The sequence below is a fragment of the Protopterus annectens genome, chromosome 2.part0, assembly GCF_019279795.1.
Source record: "Protopterus annectens isolate FY-2018-M chromosome 2.part0, PAN1.0, whole genome shotgun sequence".
NCBI classification, from domain to species: Eukaryota; Metazoa; Chordata; order Ceratodontiformes; family Protopteridae; genus Protopterus; species Protopterus annectens.
The window spans coordinates 255,392,602-255,409,955 of NC_056728.1; the positions used below are offsets into that span (position 1 = coordinate 255,392,602).

Consider the following 17,354-nt stretch of genomic DNA (forward strand, 5'->3'; position numbering starts at 1 on the left):
AGTAGTGGGACTAACTCAGTTATCAAAAGGATAAATAAAAATATATACATATATGTTTACAATCACATACTTGACTCTTGGAAGGTTGAGTCAAGCTGTGTGAACCTTGCATTCTGACTGTTAGAATGTTGAATACTGAAATTATGGACTGTCCAAAGTTGCTCCCCTTCCAGACCCATGTTAGCATTTGATCCTGTGTCTGGAGCAATAGGGAGTTTCTGTGTTCAAAATAGTTTTTGGATTTGCCAGTATTCGGCACGCCAACTTTTGGGGAAAGGTTTTGGTAAATTCCCAACTTGATCTTCCAAGCATTGAACATTCAATAGTAAACCATATATATATATATATATATATATATATATATATATATATATATATATATATATATATATATCTATATATATATATATATATATATTTACATTTATATATATACATATAGATATGTGTGTGTGTCTGTGTTTGTGTTTGTGTGTGTGTGTGTGTGTGTGTGTGTGTGTATATATATATATATATATATAAATATATATATATATATATATATATATATATATATAAAACTCACACGCATGACTACACATACACATTGTGTTGTTCTTAACATACTGAGGCATAAAGAAGGCCTACATTTTTTCCTGCTTCTTGACAGGATGAGATAATAGAGGGGTAAAACAGGAGAAAAGGTAGACCAGAAATGTGAAGCAGGTAGTTTGAAGTGGGATGCTGTGAGCATATTATTGCAAAGGTATAGCTGGAGCATTTCTCCCTGTGCCTCCACTGAAAATTGGCTTTGTTCCAAGTCTGACTTTCCCAGTAAACAAATGTTAATTAAAATAAACAAATGTTGAATAAACAAATGTTAAGTAAATTAATAAGTATACATACAGTAGAATTTTAAAGAAAATGGACTGGGTAATAATGAAGCATTTATATTTCAATTCATTAAGCAGATTGTATTATTCATCATTCTGACAGCCAGAATGCAGGGTTCACACAGCTTAAAGAATTGAAATATATTATATTTTCTGGAATTATTTGTATGAGATGTTTTCTGGAATTTATATTATGTTGTGTTTTCTGGAACCGCTAGTAAGAAGTGACAGTTGTTTATATTAGAAGGAAGGAACACCCTGATTCTGAAAGCTAGACTGGAGAAGGAAAGATCAGTGCAGTGGAGCATATTGCAGAGTGTTTAGGGAGATTTGGGGAGTGATCTGAGGTTGGAAGTACAGGTACACTTCATTTGTTAGCTCCTAGAAAAAGGAAAGGACTCCTAGCTGAGAAATACAAAGTTTAGGGTGGTTATGAGTAGTGTTGGTCTGTGCAAGATGGGGAAAAGTTTAGCTTTCGAAAGGGTAGTGCAGTGATATTTTTTTCTGGAAAGAGGGGTGTGACTGCAGTTATGGTATATTGTGATTTGCCTTTTGTAAGTCTATATTTTGTGTGAGAAGAACCCCTTTCTCTATTGCTAGCCATGAGGTGGGAGAGAGAGGAAGCTGGAGATTTTTGGGGCCTAAAACAGGAGCTTGTTTACTTTGGATTTCTTGACATGGATATAGGGATGAACTTTTGGATAGTGATCCAAAAATATTCTTAATATTTATATTATTGTACTGTTTCAGTTTTTACTTGGATGTAAAGGATGACAGTCATAGGTTCATAGGTTGGTACTAGGCTATCGGCCCTAGGGCCTATACAAGCCTAGCCATAACAATTCCCTGGATATTTCTTCCCACAATATTTACTTCCCTGAACCCCTGTCTAGCAGGGTGACTAACGTGATCCCTGGGATGAATTTCCTATCTCCCATCCAATCGCAAGGTTCCTTTTGAAGTGGGCCAAGCAGACGCTCTGCTTGACATGTATGGGCAGTCTATTCCAGAGTATGAGGAGTCTCTGGGTCAGGAACCTATCCCTCCAGCATGTTTTGTTCATTGTGATGACAAGGTTTAGATCCCTGGAGCGTGTGGATCTGAGGGATTGGGACTTCTTTAAGTGGAGCATGTCCAACAGCTCAGGGTTTGACATGGCCTTGTATGTTAAGCAGAGATCGCCTCTGAGTAGACGATATGCCACAGAGTACAGCTGGAGTTTTTTTAGATGGTCAGCATAGGGCATCTGCTTTTAGTGAGGTATTTCTGCGGCCTTTCCAGATGTTGCAGATGTCTTGTGAGGTACATACCAAATGGGCGTTGTACTCTATAATGGGTCTAATGAGGGATGAGTACAGTGGGACAATGACCTCCTTTTTTCTGGATGAAAAGCCCTTAGTGATAAGGTGTGCCACATAGAAGGATTTCCTGACTGTTATGGCTATGTGGTTATCGAAGGCGAGACCACTGTCCACCTGTGTCCCTAAGTCTCTCATCACACTTTCGGTCTTTAGTGTACTGCCACCTATCTGATAATTCATGGGTACACATTTTTTCCCAAAGGGGATAACTATACATTTCTTGGGATTAAGCTTGAGCCCATGGCTCTGGCACCAAGCATCTGTTTCTGTAAGACCCTTTTGTAGAATATCCACATCATTTGGGGATTCAGTAATGGCTCCCAGTTTGCAGTCATCTGTGAACTTTGTTAGCCAGAGTCCCTTAGTGTTGGCCTGTTCTTCAGAGAAGTAGATGCCAAACAAGAGCGGTCCCAGGACTGAACCCTGAGGTACTCCACTTGTCACTTGTCTGGAGCTGGATTTGGAGTAGGCTACTTTTACAGTCTGGGTTCTGTCAGTAAGCCAGTTGGCACCCCATCGAGTGATGTAGGGATTTATGCCCAGCTTAGTAAGTTTATCTATGATTCCAGAGTGGGGGATGGTGTTGAAGGCCTTGGCAAGGTCCAGATACGCTGTGTGGACCGCCTTACCCTCATCCACAGCTCTGGAGACTGATTTGAAGAAGTAAATCAGGTTCAGGAGACAAGATCAGCCCTTCACGAACCCAAACTGGATGGGGTTCAGTGTTTGAAGGTTGCCAATGTCTTTGTTTATAATTTCCATGATAATGCGTTCCATGCCCTTGCAGATCAAGTCCCATCTTTTTTGGGTTTTGGATGATGTGAGGAAGGTGTCAGATGGCATGTTTTTTTCGTTTTTTTTTTTTGTGTGTGTGTGTTAAGATTAAGTTTATGATTGTGCAGGAAGACAATTATTGAGAAGTCTTGTTCATAGGTTCTTAGGTTTTTACTAGGTTAACCGCCACAAGGGCCTTTTTAAGCCTAGCCATGCATCTCAAATCTCTGGCAAGTTCTGGTACCCTTGATAAATGTAAGCAGGGGCTTGAGAGATGAAAGCTTTACAAGCAGGGGCCTGGGAGATAAACCATTTACAGTTTGCCTCTGTCCATTAGAGACATATTGCCAAGCCTAGGATAAATTTCTTGTTCCCCATTCAATTGTCCAAGTTAAACTTGAATTGGGTTAGGAAGGAACTCTGATTCACATGGATGGGGAGCCTGTTCCAGAGACAGGGTAGTCTCTGGAATACGTACCTTTATCTCCAGCAGGTCCTATTTATATCACAGGCAAGATTTGTCTTTTGAATGGGTCATTCTGGTGTTTGTTTTGCGGATTGCTGGAGGTCCATCAGAGTGGGATCTAACAATGCCCTTTTTGCCAGGCATAAATATCCCCTCAACAGCCTGTAGGAGACAGAATACAGGGATAGGGCCTTGAGGCAGTTTGCACAGGACATTTTACTTACACCCTGTATTCTTTTAGTGAGGAAAACCTGTGAATATTCTATTTGTTGGATATGCCCAGTTAGGTACATACCAGAGGGGGCATTGTACTCAATGACAGGTCTGATGAAACAATTACTTCCTTGGACCTAGATGTCATACCTTTGTTTATAAGTTGCGCAACACAGAATGATTTCATCACTACTGTAGACACATGATGGTCAAAGGATAGATTACTGTCTATATGTGTCCCTAAGTCCCTGACTACTGGGTCACTTCTAAGGGGTGTAGTGAAAATGTGATAGTTACCAGGGGTGAATGACTTCCCAAAGGATACTGTTGTGCTTTTCTTGCCATTTAGTTTTAATACATGGTCCTGACACCAGCTGTTGATATATGTTAGCCCCTCCTGGAGAACATTTGTGCTGGTGTCAGATTCAATGATGGCTCCTAATTTGCAATCATCTGCAAATTTAGTCAGGCAGAGACCATTGACATTGGCCTTGACTTCAGAGAAGTAAATGCCAGAAAGGAACAGTCCAAGGACTCATCCCTGAGGGACTCCACTTGTGACTGGCCTCTTTCTAGAGGTGGACTCTCCAATTCTAACTTCCTGGGTCCTGTTTGTGAGCCAGTTGGCTATCCACCTGGTGACATACAGGTTTTTACCTAACCTCTTGAGTTTGTCAACAATGCCGAGTGGGATATTCTGTCAAATGCCTTGGCCAGGTCAAGATAGGCAGTGTGAACCATTTTGCCCTCATCCATTGCTTTGGTGACCTTCACCAGGTTGAGTAGGCATGACCTGCCCTTGATGAACCCAAATTGGGTTGGGTCCAGTGTCTGGAGGTTTACTATATCATTACTGATCATTTCCATGATAATTCTTTCCATGGCTTTGCATATAAGACTGAGTCTGTAGTTGGCCCACCTTTGTGCAGAGGGATGACTGTTGCTGTTCTCCATTCATGAGGCATGAAGTTTATTTGGAGGATACAATTAAATAGCAATTCCAGAGGGCCAGATAGGTCATGTTTCATGCTATTTAAAAGGCATCCTGGGATATTGTCTGGGCCCATTGATGCAGTTCTTTGCCTTAGAGAGAGCATTAAGGACCAGTACCCTAGTTATAGCATAAGGAGTTATATTTGAGGGTATTTCCTGAGGGAAGGTTGAGGAGGAGAGAGGGGTAAAGTTGGAGTTGAATTTGTTGGCCAGTAGATTTACTATATCTTCTGGCTCAGTATAGCTGGCTCCATTTACGAGTTCTGCACACAATTGTGTTTTGCCTTTGAGGTTGTAGACATAGCTAAATAATGTCTTGTGGTTGTCCTTGGCCTGGGAGGCCAAATTTACCTCAGATTTGGCTTTGGTAGACTTTATTTGTCCTCTGAGTTGTTTGATGAGCGTGCTTTTTATCCTGCTGGGTGCTGCACCTCCTATTTTTTGCCATGATTTTCTTCCTTTTTTTATACAGCCTATTGATTTTGTGATTCCACCAGGGTGGCTTGTTTTTTTGAGTTAATTTTGTACTATTTCCTGTTGGGTACAGCTGCCTCTATGCAGCTATTAACATGCTTGTACAGGGTTTCTGTGAACAGTTCTGTATAGGCAGCAGTATTCTCAGGGTTTATGGAGGCTTAAAATTTTGCCAGGTTATCCCTTAACAGCAGAATGTTAGCCTTAGAGTGGTTCCTGAATAGTCTAGGGTTAGCTGGGGGGTTTATTTTTACTGCAAAGGAGACCATTTTGTGGTCTGACCTTACCAGGGAAGACATTACACTAGGGGGTGTGCACCACTCTCCCATATTAGTGAGGACCAGATCCAGTATGGTTGCACCCCTGGTTGGTGTATTGACAATCTGGTCCAGGGAGTTTGTGCTTACAAAATCCATGAATCTCTGTGCTGCCTGACATTCTGTGTCATATAAGATTCCCAGTTAATAGTGGGATAATTTAAATTTGCCCATGAATATAGGATTGGGTTGTTTGATGAGTGTTTCCAATAAGTTTAAATACATGATATGAGTTTCTTGGGTCATAGAGTGGGACCTGTAGCTTGCAAGGAAGTGGTAATATATTTTGCTGTGGTGATTTGAACATGGAGTTGCTCAAGTGCATTCTCATGTTTAACCAGACTTGCGGTATATTTATTTTTTATGTCAATAGAGACACCTCCACCTTTAGTCCCTCTCTGTGCAGTAGATGGTTTAAATGTGTGGAAGGCATTATAACTTTGCACGGTCGCTTTGCTCTCCATGGCTTTAAACCCTGTCTCAGTGACGGCACAGATGTCAGCATTCTCTAGGGTGAAGAGAGCTTGTAGGGAGTGGAGTTTTTTTGTTTAGACACCTAACATTGAGCAGTAATATCTTTAGATTTTCTTGGTTTTGATTTGCTATATCAGAAGTACTTTCAGTTTGGCATTGCCTATAACAGGCACTATGGGGAAAGACAATGTTTTAGCTAATATTCGAAAGCCTAGAAGGGAGAGGGGTACAGACCATCACTGGGACTGCAACGTGATCTGTTGACCATCTCCTTCCATGCTGACAAATATTGCACTCCCTTAGAATTACACTAGAAACTAAGCCAATTATTAAAGTCTTTCATCTTTTGTTTGTATTGTGGCATTATCCTTGGAGAATGTAAAATGCTGCTCAGTGCGAGGCTCTAATTTATTTTTTATTGTTAGGGAGAGGTGTGATCTGCATATAACCATATGATTAGCATACAATGAGACTGGGAGATAAGGCAGCCCAATGGGAGAGAACATGACCCCTGTGGGGCATCTTTACTTGGGAGGTGTAGTTGGGGAGAGAAGTTTCCAATTTATATATTGAAATCTATATTATCTAGACAGATTCTGAATTTTAGTAACATGGTGGAACTTATTCCTCTAATGGTGAAGGATTGGTAATTAGTATGTCATCTGTTAGTAAGTACAGGACTGTGGCTGTGCTTCTGCTGACCAGGTCCAGAAGCCGTGAGATACAAAAACAATATAAGTAAATATATTTCTTGAAACAAAATGCCAAGGAAGGTGAACAACACAAGATATCACTTTTGAATACATATAACTTCAGTACAGGTTGAGATAGCAAGAATGTACAGTCGTACAAGTAAATGCTTATCTTATATTTGAGAATAGTTGGTCATTTTAGAGCTGGTATTCCTGCTGTTTATATGAAAAACTGAAATAACAGAATAATTAAAAGATGTAAATCAAGAAACAGAAGAAACTTTTTGAAAACAGCAATTGTGTATTACTTTGAAATATTAATAATCCTTACTCCAATCCTCCTACAAAAAGAAGTTGAAGGCATAGTACTTATCTTACCTAATAATGAAGGAGATATGTTTTCTCCAGACTGTAATCTAGTGTAAAGAGAGCGCATAACCTTTGCACTGCCAAAGCGCCTGAAACGGGACCGTACATGTTCATGATACCACTCCAGTGAACCAATCTTCAAAATCCTGTTAATATAAAATAAAATTTTGGAGGGTTACATGTATATTTGTTGTTAAAACCACATAGCAGACTTTTAATATTAGTTTTTCTGATATTTTTATAAGAATGCAATGCCTTTTCATATCATGTAACTACGATAGTTTTATAATGTCAACAAGGTGGGTCTGAAGCATTTTTAAAAATTACTGTAACTCACTTAAAAAAAGTGAATAGAGCATGCAGGTTTTGTTTCAGCATGAATGTTCTAATTAATAAGAAATATGCAACTTTGGCATTATTGACTGACTGTAAGCCGCAGTGATTTACCCAAAAATGAAAATGAAGGACAAGACAAAAGTATGAGTGGTGCAGCGGTCACCATGTTGGTTAGAACCAATTCCAGTACGTTATCTCCCCTTGTGGCGGATAAGACCAGCTGGTCTAGTGCGTTAGAATTGATGAAGTCAAGGAATCGTTGGGTGAGTACATTAGTGTAAGAATAATTCACCCAGTCTATGGTGGGGTAGTTGAAGTCACCAAGAATCAGAGTGTTAGGGAGTACCTTGATGGAGTCAACCAGGTCCAGGTAGGAGGAGTGGGTGCCCTGAGTCATGGAGGGGGGTCTACAGCTGGCTATAACTTGGATGGGTGTCTTGCCAACTGTCAGTTGCACCGAGAGTAATTCCAGTACATCGTGCTGGTAGACCGGTCTGGAGGTGTGCCTGTCCTTAATGAAGACAGAGACTCCACCACCCTTAGTCTTTCTGACCTCATTTCGGAGTCGGTAAGTGTGGAATGAGGTATAGCCTGGTAAGGCAGGGGTGCTCTCCTCAGCTCTGAACCAAGTTTCTGTGACTGCACAGACATTGGCATCTTCCAGTGCATTTTCAGGTTAAGGCTGCTAGCACTGAGCAGCATGACCTTCAGTTTGCTTTTTGACAGATCTTTTATGTTGGAAGATTTGTCTTTGGGACATAGCCTAAAAAAGGCACAATAGGAGAGGCAAGAACATTGGCCAAGATCTGGAATCCCAGGGGTGACAGGTGGAGGCTATCTCTGTCAAAGCATCATGGCCTGTCAACCATGTCGTCCCAGGCAGACAGATACTGGATCCTCTTGGAAAGCCACCAGAAACTAAACCAATTGTTGAAGTCAATCATTTTTTGTTGACATTGTGGTATTATTCTTGGTGAAGGTAGGATGCTGCTTAGGGCTAGGTCATACTTGCCTGGAGCGCATACTCTGAGAGCTCAGTCATGTCTCTCTTCATATAGTCCAAGGATGTACATCTCAAGTCATTCACACCAACATGAACAATGACTGAGTCATACTTGTACCTGTTGTTGAGAGACTTAAGTGCGTGTGTGCATGATGTGGTGGAGTCTAGCGCCTGACAAACACCTGACCGTGATCTTCTCCTTGTTGTGCCTGGTGAAGGGGGACATCAGTGTGTCTTACTAGTGAGTCACCAATGACTACTATGTTTGGTTTATTGTTATACCTTATGGGCTGTGTTTGTGAGACATTGCTGTGTTGACTACTGTGTGTGATGTGATTGGTGTTGTGTGCAGAATGTTTGTGAGTGTGTTTTGGGGGTCTCTGTTGTTTAGCTAAGTTTTTGTTGAAGACCTCTGCATAGGTGGGTGTTAACTCTGTGATGTGGGTGGTGTGGTGTTTGTGCTGGCAACCTCCTCTTTGTCAGGAGTACTGACTGTGGTGTGAGAGAGCATGGATTCCAGCTTACTGATGTAGATGCATTTCTCGCAAGTAGAAGAATTATGTGCTAGGAGAAGGGGACTGTCCGTGAACATGAGGCAGTTGCTACACTGTCTCAGTTTGCCCATGTCAACCAGGGTGGCAGGGGAAACTGATGGGAATTTTCCAGACATAGTGTTTTGAATACTTGGCGGACTCATGGTGAGCAGAGTTTGATAAGGGTTTGTCCACAAAAAACGTAAATGTAAAATAACTGTCCTGAAGTGCTAAAACCAAAACTAAGACGCTTAGAATAGCAAACAAAGTTAATCAGGCTACAAAGTTAATCAGGCTACTAACAAGCAGTAATATATGCAGAATAAAATCACTTGAACACATAAGAGCACACAGAACAGCAAACTAAGGTAATAAAGAAGGTAGGAGACAACTGAATAAAGAATAAATATGTATTTTTTGAGAGGTAGGAAACAGAGCAAGATTAAGATTGTACGGGGTAGGGGAACAGAACAGCAAACTAAGGTAATAAAGAAGGTAAAAGACAACTGAATAAAGAATAAATATGTATTTTTTGAGAGGTAGGAAAGAGAGCAAGATTAAGAGACTACGGGGTTGTCTTTCCCAAATGCTTTCTCTGTACACTGTAGATAGAGCTGATGAGATGAGACTGGTAGGAGTGTCTAAAATCAAACAAGCAAGGGGTAGTCCTTCCCAAATGATCTCACTGTACTCAGTTGAGTGAGCAAATGAGACAGGTCCAGGAGGAGTGTCCAAACACAAATTTACAGCAGGGGTGAGCATTTCCAAAGCCACCAAGATTAACACCACAACAAGGACAGGGAGGGAGAGTGGGAACTTAACTGTAGAGAGACAGAGAGGCCACAATATTGAATTAATATTCAATTAAACAAATAAATAAAATACAGCACTATCACTGAAACAACTTGGCTGGAGTGCCAGGAGTGCCTTCTGAGTGGAGTCTGCATGTCCTCCCCGTGGTTGGGTGGGCATTCGAAAGACATGCGTAAATGGGCATGCCTTCATTGAAGGTTGAACATCGAGCTGGCACCTTGGCATTCGTGAAAATCTACTGCCAATCATTAGCGAACTGGAGTTCCGCTGTGGTGACCCCTAACTGGGAAAAGCCGAAAGACAACAACAACTACTATCACTGAAACAAGGCAAGTGCAAACAAAAGTGTACTTAAATCAGCTTGTATGTCCAGATGATTACAGGTAGAGCACAGCCAGCCAAAGTTCAGATATTGAGCATAAATAAATGCACAGAGATGTGACTAACACTATTATATGGCAAAGAGAAACCCCCTAGGCTAATAGTTAAACACAGAACTTCAAAGAAGTGAGACAACCTCCAATGAAACCAGGTGGCTTAGACTTCTATCAAGCTAACTGCAGAGAGACAAAGAGACCACGCTATTCAATTAATATTCAATGAAACAAATAAAATGCAGTACTATCACCGAAACAAGGCAAGTGCAGACAAAACTGTACTTAAATCAGCTTGTACATCCAAATTAGTGCAGGTAGATCATAGCCAGCCAAGCAGCTCAGATATTGAGCACAAATAAATGCACCGAGCTGTGACTAACACTATTATAAGGCAAAGAGAACCCCCTAGGGCTAACAGTTAATTCTGACAAAATACAGTTGTTTATGAATGTAGGAACATTTTCCACAGTTTTCATTAACATTTTAGAAATAAAGAATTTAAATTGCATTTTGTTGCATGAATGGTCATACCATGATAGTAAATACTGTCACTTCACCTTCAGCTCTACACTCTGGAGTTTTGTCAATAGTGAAAGTTTTATAATATTACTTGTGATAATCTGTGTGTTTCCTACATTTTCATTACTATTTTAGAAACCAAGTGGCTTACAAAAATGATATAGTGTCATGTGAAATAAAACATAGTCACACATTTCCACAATTTCATCTATATAGCAGATAAAGTTTTTGGCACTGAAAGTGAGTTGTGAGTTGTAAACTTCGATTATCTGTAAATTTCCAGTGAAATTGAAGTTCACTCTCTTTAAACAACATACTTCCTATGTACATAATTTAAACAGTGCATTGACTCTGTAGCATACTTTTTTCTATATTAGTAAAATGATCTAGGAGAGAAATGCTCCCACATTGGAAACTATCATTCATGGAGAGAAAGCTAAGGTGGCTAATAAAATAATAGATCTTTTCTGGTGCTCTGCCAATATTTGAAGAGTCTGACAGAAAACTCTATACAGCTTATTTAAAAGGATTAATTACAGTATTTTAAGACATTTTTTTTTCTAAATTCTTGCCAGAATCATGAATTTGTTTATTGACTTTTCTAACTCTAACTATCTCACATTTGGATCATAAAAGAAAAATAAGCAGCAACAGTTGTTGTCAACAGGGCATGTCTATAAAATACAATGTACAACGTATGGCGACTTCTTCACAGCAATTGTTTCTGGATTACCCCTCCTAATAAATGCCAATGATACACAGGACCACATCTGGGTTGAATTGCACCACTGGGCTTATAACGGCCCTGGTGGCAGTTAGTCTAATGTATACCTGTGAACCTATAGAAACAGACACATTTTCTGCTAAAATAGAATTTATCCAAAGAATTGTAATAAGTAGCCAGAGCTTTGGTGTCCGCATAAAATATCTAAACAATTATAGTTCTGACACAGATAGCTGACTAAACAGGGAGCAAATAAAAACCGGGGAATCTTTAGAAAAAAAAAAAACTGGTTTGGATATAGAAAATATGAAACAGAGGGTTTACAAAACAGGGACATTGGAACAATCTAAGGATTTTGGAGTTCCAAAGATCTTTAAGAAGATTTTACTACAGGACTAAAAGCACAGAGAACATTTGTGAAAGTCCATAAAAGCAGGAGTGCCCCCAAGAATCTTAATTGCGAAATTTATTTCTTATGCAGACAAGGAACTTGTACTGAAAACTGCTTGGCGTAATTCTCCAGTGAAGGTGGGTAACAACAGCATTAGATTTAATAATGACTTTTCTTCAAACACTAAGGAAAAAAAGAGATTGCCGGCCTCTAATAAAACCCTTCAAAAAGATTAATATTAAAGCCCATATTCTTTACCTAGCCAGAGTAAATTTGTTTCTGCATAATAACACATGAGATGCTCTGCCTACCTGGGGGTCTCTGCTCACTCCAGATAGGAAACCTACAGGTCACTACCAGCCTCAGAAAGGCTATGATGTGCAAAGGCTGAATTTAAACTTTTAGACTGAGTAAATCTGAAGTATGTGATGCTTTAGTCAATTTTAGACTACGCAGAATACAGTAAAGCAGACCTCTGCAGTTATACATAACAAATGACAAGATTTAAAGCAAACTATGCTGTAATTATCAATGCATACATTTTACTACTGCTGTACAAACTTTAGTACTGCAGTCCTAAATCTCCCAATCTTTGTGTTCATTAAAAACTTATATGAAAGGTCAAATAAGTTAGTTAATACCTGAAATTGCTGCTTCACTTTTTAATTTCTTTTTAAGGGCTCATAAAAGAAATGTTATTAATTCACCATTGTAAGGAAAACATACTTACTGGTGTCCGCATGAATTATTTGGTGAAGTTTTACGCCGGATGCCCTTCCTGACTGCAACTCTCCCCATTTATCTGGGCTTGGGACCGGCACAAAGAAATGCACTGGCTTGTGCATCCCCAGTGGCTGGGTTTATCCCCAGTGGCTGAGTTCAGAGAGATGAAGAAAGTAGACAAGAGTATAAGGAGATGAGATGCATGGCAAAGAAAGAGGTGGTGAAGGCTAAGGATAAGGCATATGAAGAGTTGTATGAAAGGTTGGACACTAAGGAGGGAGAAAAGGACCTGTATCAATTGGCTAGATAGAGGGACAGAGCTAGGAAAGATGTGCAGCAGGTAAAGGTGATAAAGGATAATGAGGGAAACATACTCAGAAGTGAGGAGAGTGTGTTGAGGAGATGGAAAGAGTACTTTGAGGGGTTGATGAATGAAGAGAATGAGAGAGAGAGAAGGTTGGATGATGTGGGGATAGTGAATCATGAAGTACAATGTATTAGCAAGAGAAAGTAAGGATAGCTATGAAGAGGATGAAGAATGAAAAGGCTGTTGGTCCAGATGACATACCTGCAGAAGCATGGAGGTGTTTAGGTGAAATGGCAGTGGAGTTTTTAACCAGATTGTTTAATGAAATCTTGGAAAGAGAGAGGATGCCTGAGGAATGGAGAAAAAGTGTTTTGGTACCGATTTTTAAGAATAAGGGCGATATGCAGAGCTGTAGTAACTACAGAGGGATTAAACTGATCAGTCACAGCATGAAGTTATGGGAAAGAGTAGTGGAAGCTAGGTTAAGAATGGACGTGATTATTAGTGATCAGCAGTATGGTTTCATGCCGGGAAAGAGCCCTACAGATGCGATGTTTGCTTTGAAAGTGTTGCTGGAGAAGTACAGAGAAGGTCAGAAGGAGTTGCATTGTGTTTTTCTAGACTTAGAGAAAGCATATGACAGGGTGCCTAGAGAGGAGTTGTGGCACTGTATGGGGAAGTTGGGAGTGTCAGAGAAGTATGTAAGAGTGGTACAGGATATGTACGAGGGTAGTGTGACAGCGGTGAGATCTGCGGTGGGAGTGACGGATGCATTTAAGGTGGAGGTGGGGTTACATCAAGGATCAGCTCTGAGCCCTTTCTTATTTGCAATGGTGATGGACAGGTTGACAGACGAGATCAGACAGGAGACCCCGTGGACTATTATGTTTGCAGATGACATTGTGACTTTTAGTGCGAGTAAGGAAAAGGTGGAGGAGACCCTGGAGAGATGGAGATATGCTATAGAGAGAAGAGGAATGAAGGTCAATAGGACTAAGACAGAATATATATGTGTGTGAATGAGAGAGAAGATAGAGGAATGGTGAGGATGCAAGGAGTAGAGGTGGCGAAGGTGGATGATTTTAAATACTTAGGATCAATAGTTCAGAGTAACGGTGAGTGTGGAAGAGAGGTGAAGAAGAGAGTACAGGCAGGATGGAGTGGGTGAAGAAGAGTGTCAGGAGTGATTTGTGACAGATGAGTACCTGTAAGAGTGAAAGGGAAGGTCTACAAGAGGGTAGTGAGACCAGCTATGTTACATGGGTTGGAGACAGTGGCATTGACAAAAAGGCAGGAGTTTGAGCTGGATGTGGCAGAGTTAAAGATGTTAAGATTTGCACTGGGTGTGATGAGGGTGGACAGGATTAGGAATAAGTATATTAGAGGGTCAGCCCAGGTTGGAAGGTTTGGAGACAAAGCCAGAGAGGCAAGATTACATTGGTTTGGACATGTGCTGAGGAGGGATGCAGAGTATACTGGGAAAAAGATGCTAAGGATGAAGCTACCAGGTAACAGGAAAAGAGGAAGGCCTAAGATAAGGTTTATGGATGTGGTGAGAGAGGACATGCAGGTGGTTGGTGTGATAGAGCAAGATGCAGAGGACAGGAAGAAATGGAAACAGATGATCTGCTGTGGCGACCCCTAACGGGAACAGCTGAAAGAGGATGATGATGAAGGAAAACATACTGTTTTTCTAAGTTAATAGTTCGCTGCATTTTACTACATATTAAAGGGAGTGGCAGAGGTTTGTTAGTACCAAATGAGTTCAGTCCTATACAACTTTGACTTTTTATTTTGCTGTATGCTCCCTGCTCCACCCTAGTAAAGCATGCTAACTGTGCTTGTACCCTTAACTGTACCCCTTACCATAGAAGAACCCTATTCATAATACTACCACTAGTCAAGACAGTTTGAATACTCACCATGCACACATACAACCCCCCACACTATATCTATCGCCTTACCTAACACACACACACACACACACACACACACACACACACACACACACACACTTAATACACAGATGCTTAAACTGACAAAACAAACACTTGACTAAAATTTCAGTCACTTGATCTGCCATTCACAGATATCCTACACTACACTGTGTCGGCTAGAAGCATTCAACCAAATGTATACATGACGCAGTAGATAATGCCAAATAAGGAGGAATGTCAACTATTTTATGCAGGTGCCCAATTGTCAAACATGGAGAATGTTGGCTTCTTAATATAGTGAATGGGCTGTAGTCAGCTATTGTGTTTACAGGTTTGGTTGTCTTTGGTTTGGTATAAGCCGGTGTGTGTGTGTGTGTGTGTGCGTGTGTGTGTTGAGATTGCACGGGCAGATGCAGCATTATGAATCTACACAGGTACTGCTTTTGTTCCTTGTTTCTGTGACCTTGGAGTTTCTGTAGCTATTTTTTTGGGGGGGTAGGTGAGGCTTTCATGTCACATGGTGATGTACAGGACGCATTTGTCTTCTTTTTATTTATTTTGATGATCACTGTTCTCATTGACAGTATTTTGTGAATTCATGTTTTCCCCAGTGGTAATCAAGGTTGGTTTATGAGCTTATTTTAAATCATTTAATATGTATAACTAATCTGTACTTAAATACATGGTTTAAATTTAGACACTTATGAAAATATATTTGTAGTGCATTCATCCATCCTAATTTTAAATCCTTCTGCAGGTTTTGGTTGATTTTACTTAGTGGGTAGTTTGATTAGGGTTGTCTAGCAAAGCTAGAAACTTACTTTTTCTATGGTGGGAACAAGAGAATAGTTTTCTAAGTATTCTCGTGAGGTTTTTCCACAGTGTATAGTCTGGAGAATCCACTTACATACGGAGTCTTTTATTTATCAAAAATAATTCTGAGAAGTCTATTTCATATATAAACAGTGTCATAAATTATTTCAGGGTAATATATGTAATCTGGAAGTAAAATTTCCAAAATATCATTTTTATATTTAAACACAAATAGTTTGAATAATAGTTATAAAACAGTACTTTTGACTAAATAACAGAAGGATAATGAGGAAGACATTGTGTTTTTACATGAAATCCATTTATTCCAGAAAGGTATACAAGCATATGCTTTCAAAGATTACATAGTCGTAATAAATTCCTCTTTTAAAGACATGAGGAGATAGTGCATATGTTGTGAGGGCTGAAGCACTTTAGCACTGTGTGTGGTACAAAATGTAGCAAGCTGCCTGCTACAAATGTAGCAAGTGGTTTGCTACATTTTTCATAAGAAATAGTTTTTTTCTGAGGGCCTTTTTTATTTTTGCAGATGGGGGAGAATGGACCTTGCTACAGCACCAGATAGGGGGTATGGGCATTTTTGTTTGTTTTTTTTTTTTTTTTTTTGCTTCTCAACAGTTGAGGAGTGTCCGATTGGGGAATGGCACAGCATGGTAAATAAGCAAGCTACAGTTCTGCTTTCTTGTCTACTTTCCCTGAAAGGTGCTAAGCAGTACAAAACTAAAGAAAATAAAAGTGGGATTATCAATGGGTCTTGTCTAGGTAAATTTCATAAAAATATTTTGAAACTTTACAGAGAAACTGTCATTCAAACTTAGGGTGGAATGCAGGAAATAATGTCCTTTATAAATTGACATTGTGTTGTCAAGTTTTACATTACAAGATAACAGACTGATGTTGCAGGCATTTAGTGTTTCAATATGCCTTTTCACATCGTAAAATTCAGTATTTTATGTTTATGTCTTATATGCTGCCAAGTTTTCAACATTTGACCTTTTGACTTTGGTCTTTAGTTATTACGACTGTAGCAGTGCTCCCTTTGAACTACTGGGCATTGAATAAAAGCCATTGGGTAATCTTTCCCCTGTTATGTTAATTGTATGCTTTCTGTATTAGCTGTATAACAGTGTTTTATGTATACATTATACCAATTTCCTTAAGTGCCTCTCTGTAACTCTATTTGTGGCCGAAGTCAGACTTTAAAAAGGGTTAGTTTGGATTAGTTTACCTGTAGGTTAACAAACACTAAGTACATAAATAAAACAAATCTAGATCAGGGCACTGCCCCAGTAAGAATGACAGGAACATATTTCTTGGTGATGGTATTAAAGCCAGTATACATCTGTGAAATAGAAAGTGTGCATCCTGTTAACCCAGTCCCTCTGTGGATTGCATCTCTAAATTATTGGTGCAATTTAGATGTGGGATATTAGCCTGGAATTAGCAGCCACATTTATATGTTCTTCTAATGTTGTTAACCTGAAATCCCTTTATTTTTGCATCACTCAAGCTTAAGAAATATAAATGTACACGTTTTATTCAACATCTTCTCTGTGTTGGATATACTGAAAAGTGAGGGACCATTCTGAGTGCAGACCATTAATCTAAATAAAAAATAATTGCTTTATGTTGGTGATTGAAAGTTAGCATATTTCATGGACAGAAGTTAATGTATTTTGTGAAAGGAAAGAGGGCAAAGCCAAGGTCATTTGGATCGCCTTCTGGTAGTGCACTTCTGTAAGGGTTGCCTAGTGAATTTTGTCTGCAATGATTCTGTTCTTTAGATATTTTTTTTTGTCTCCTGAAGGCTGTCATGGACTCATGGGGATGCCAAATAAAATAACTGGATTAGGTT

General features: G+C 39.7%; 1 protein-coding gene across 2 annotated transcripts in view; it reads right to left on the minus strand.

The window, feature by feature from the left end:
- MLPH (melanophilin) overlaps positions 1-17,354 on the minus strand; it is an 872,816-nt gene that overhangs the window by 534,291 nt on the left and 321,171 nt on the right. For both annotated transcript variants that reach the window (XM_044060732.1, XM_044060731.1), the window contains exon 4: positions 7,015-7,151. In XM_044060732.1, coding sequence (XP_043916667.1) covers positions 7,015-7,151 — 137 coding nt within the window. The remainder of the gene's footprint in view (positions 1-7,014; positions 7,152-17,354) is intronic.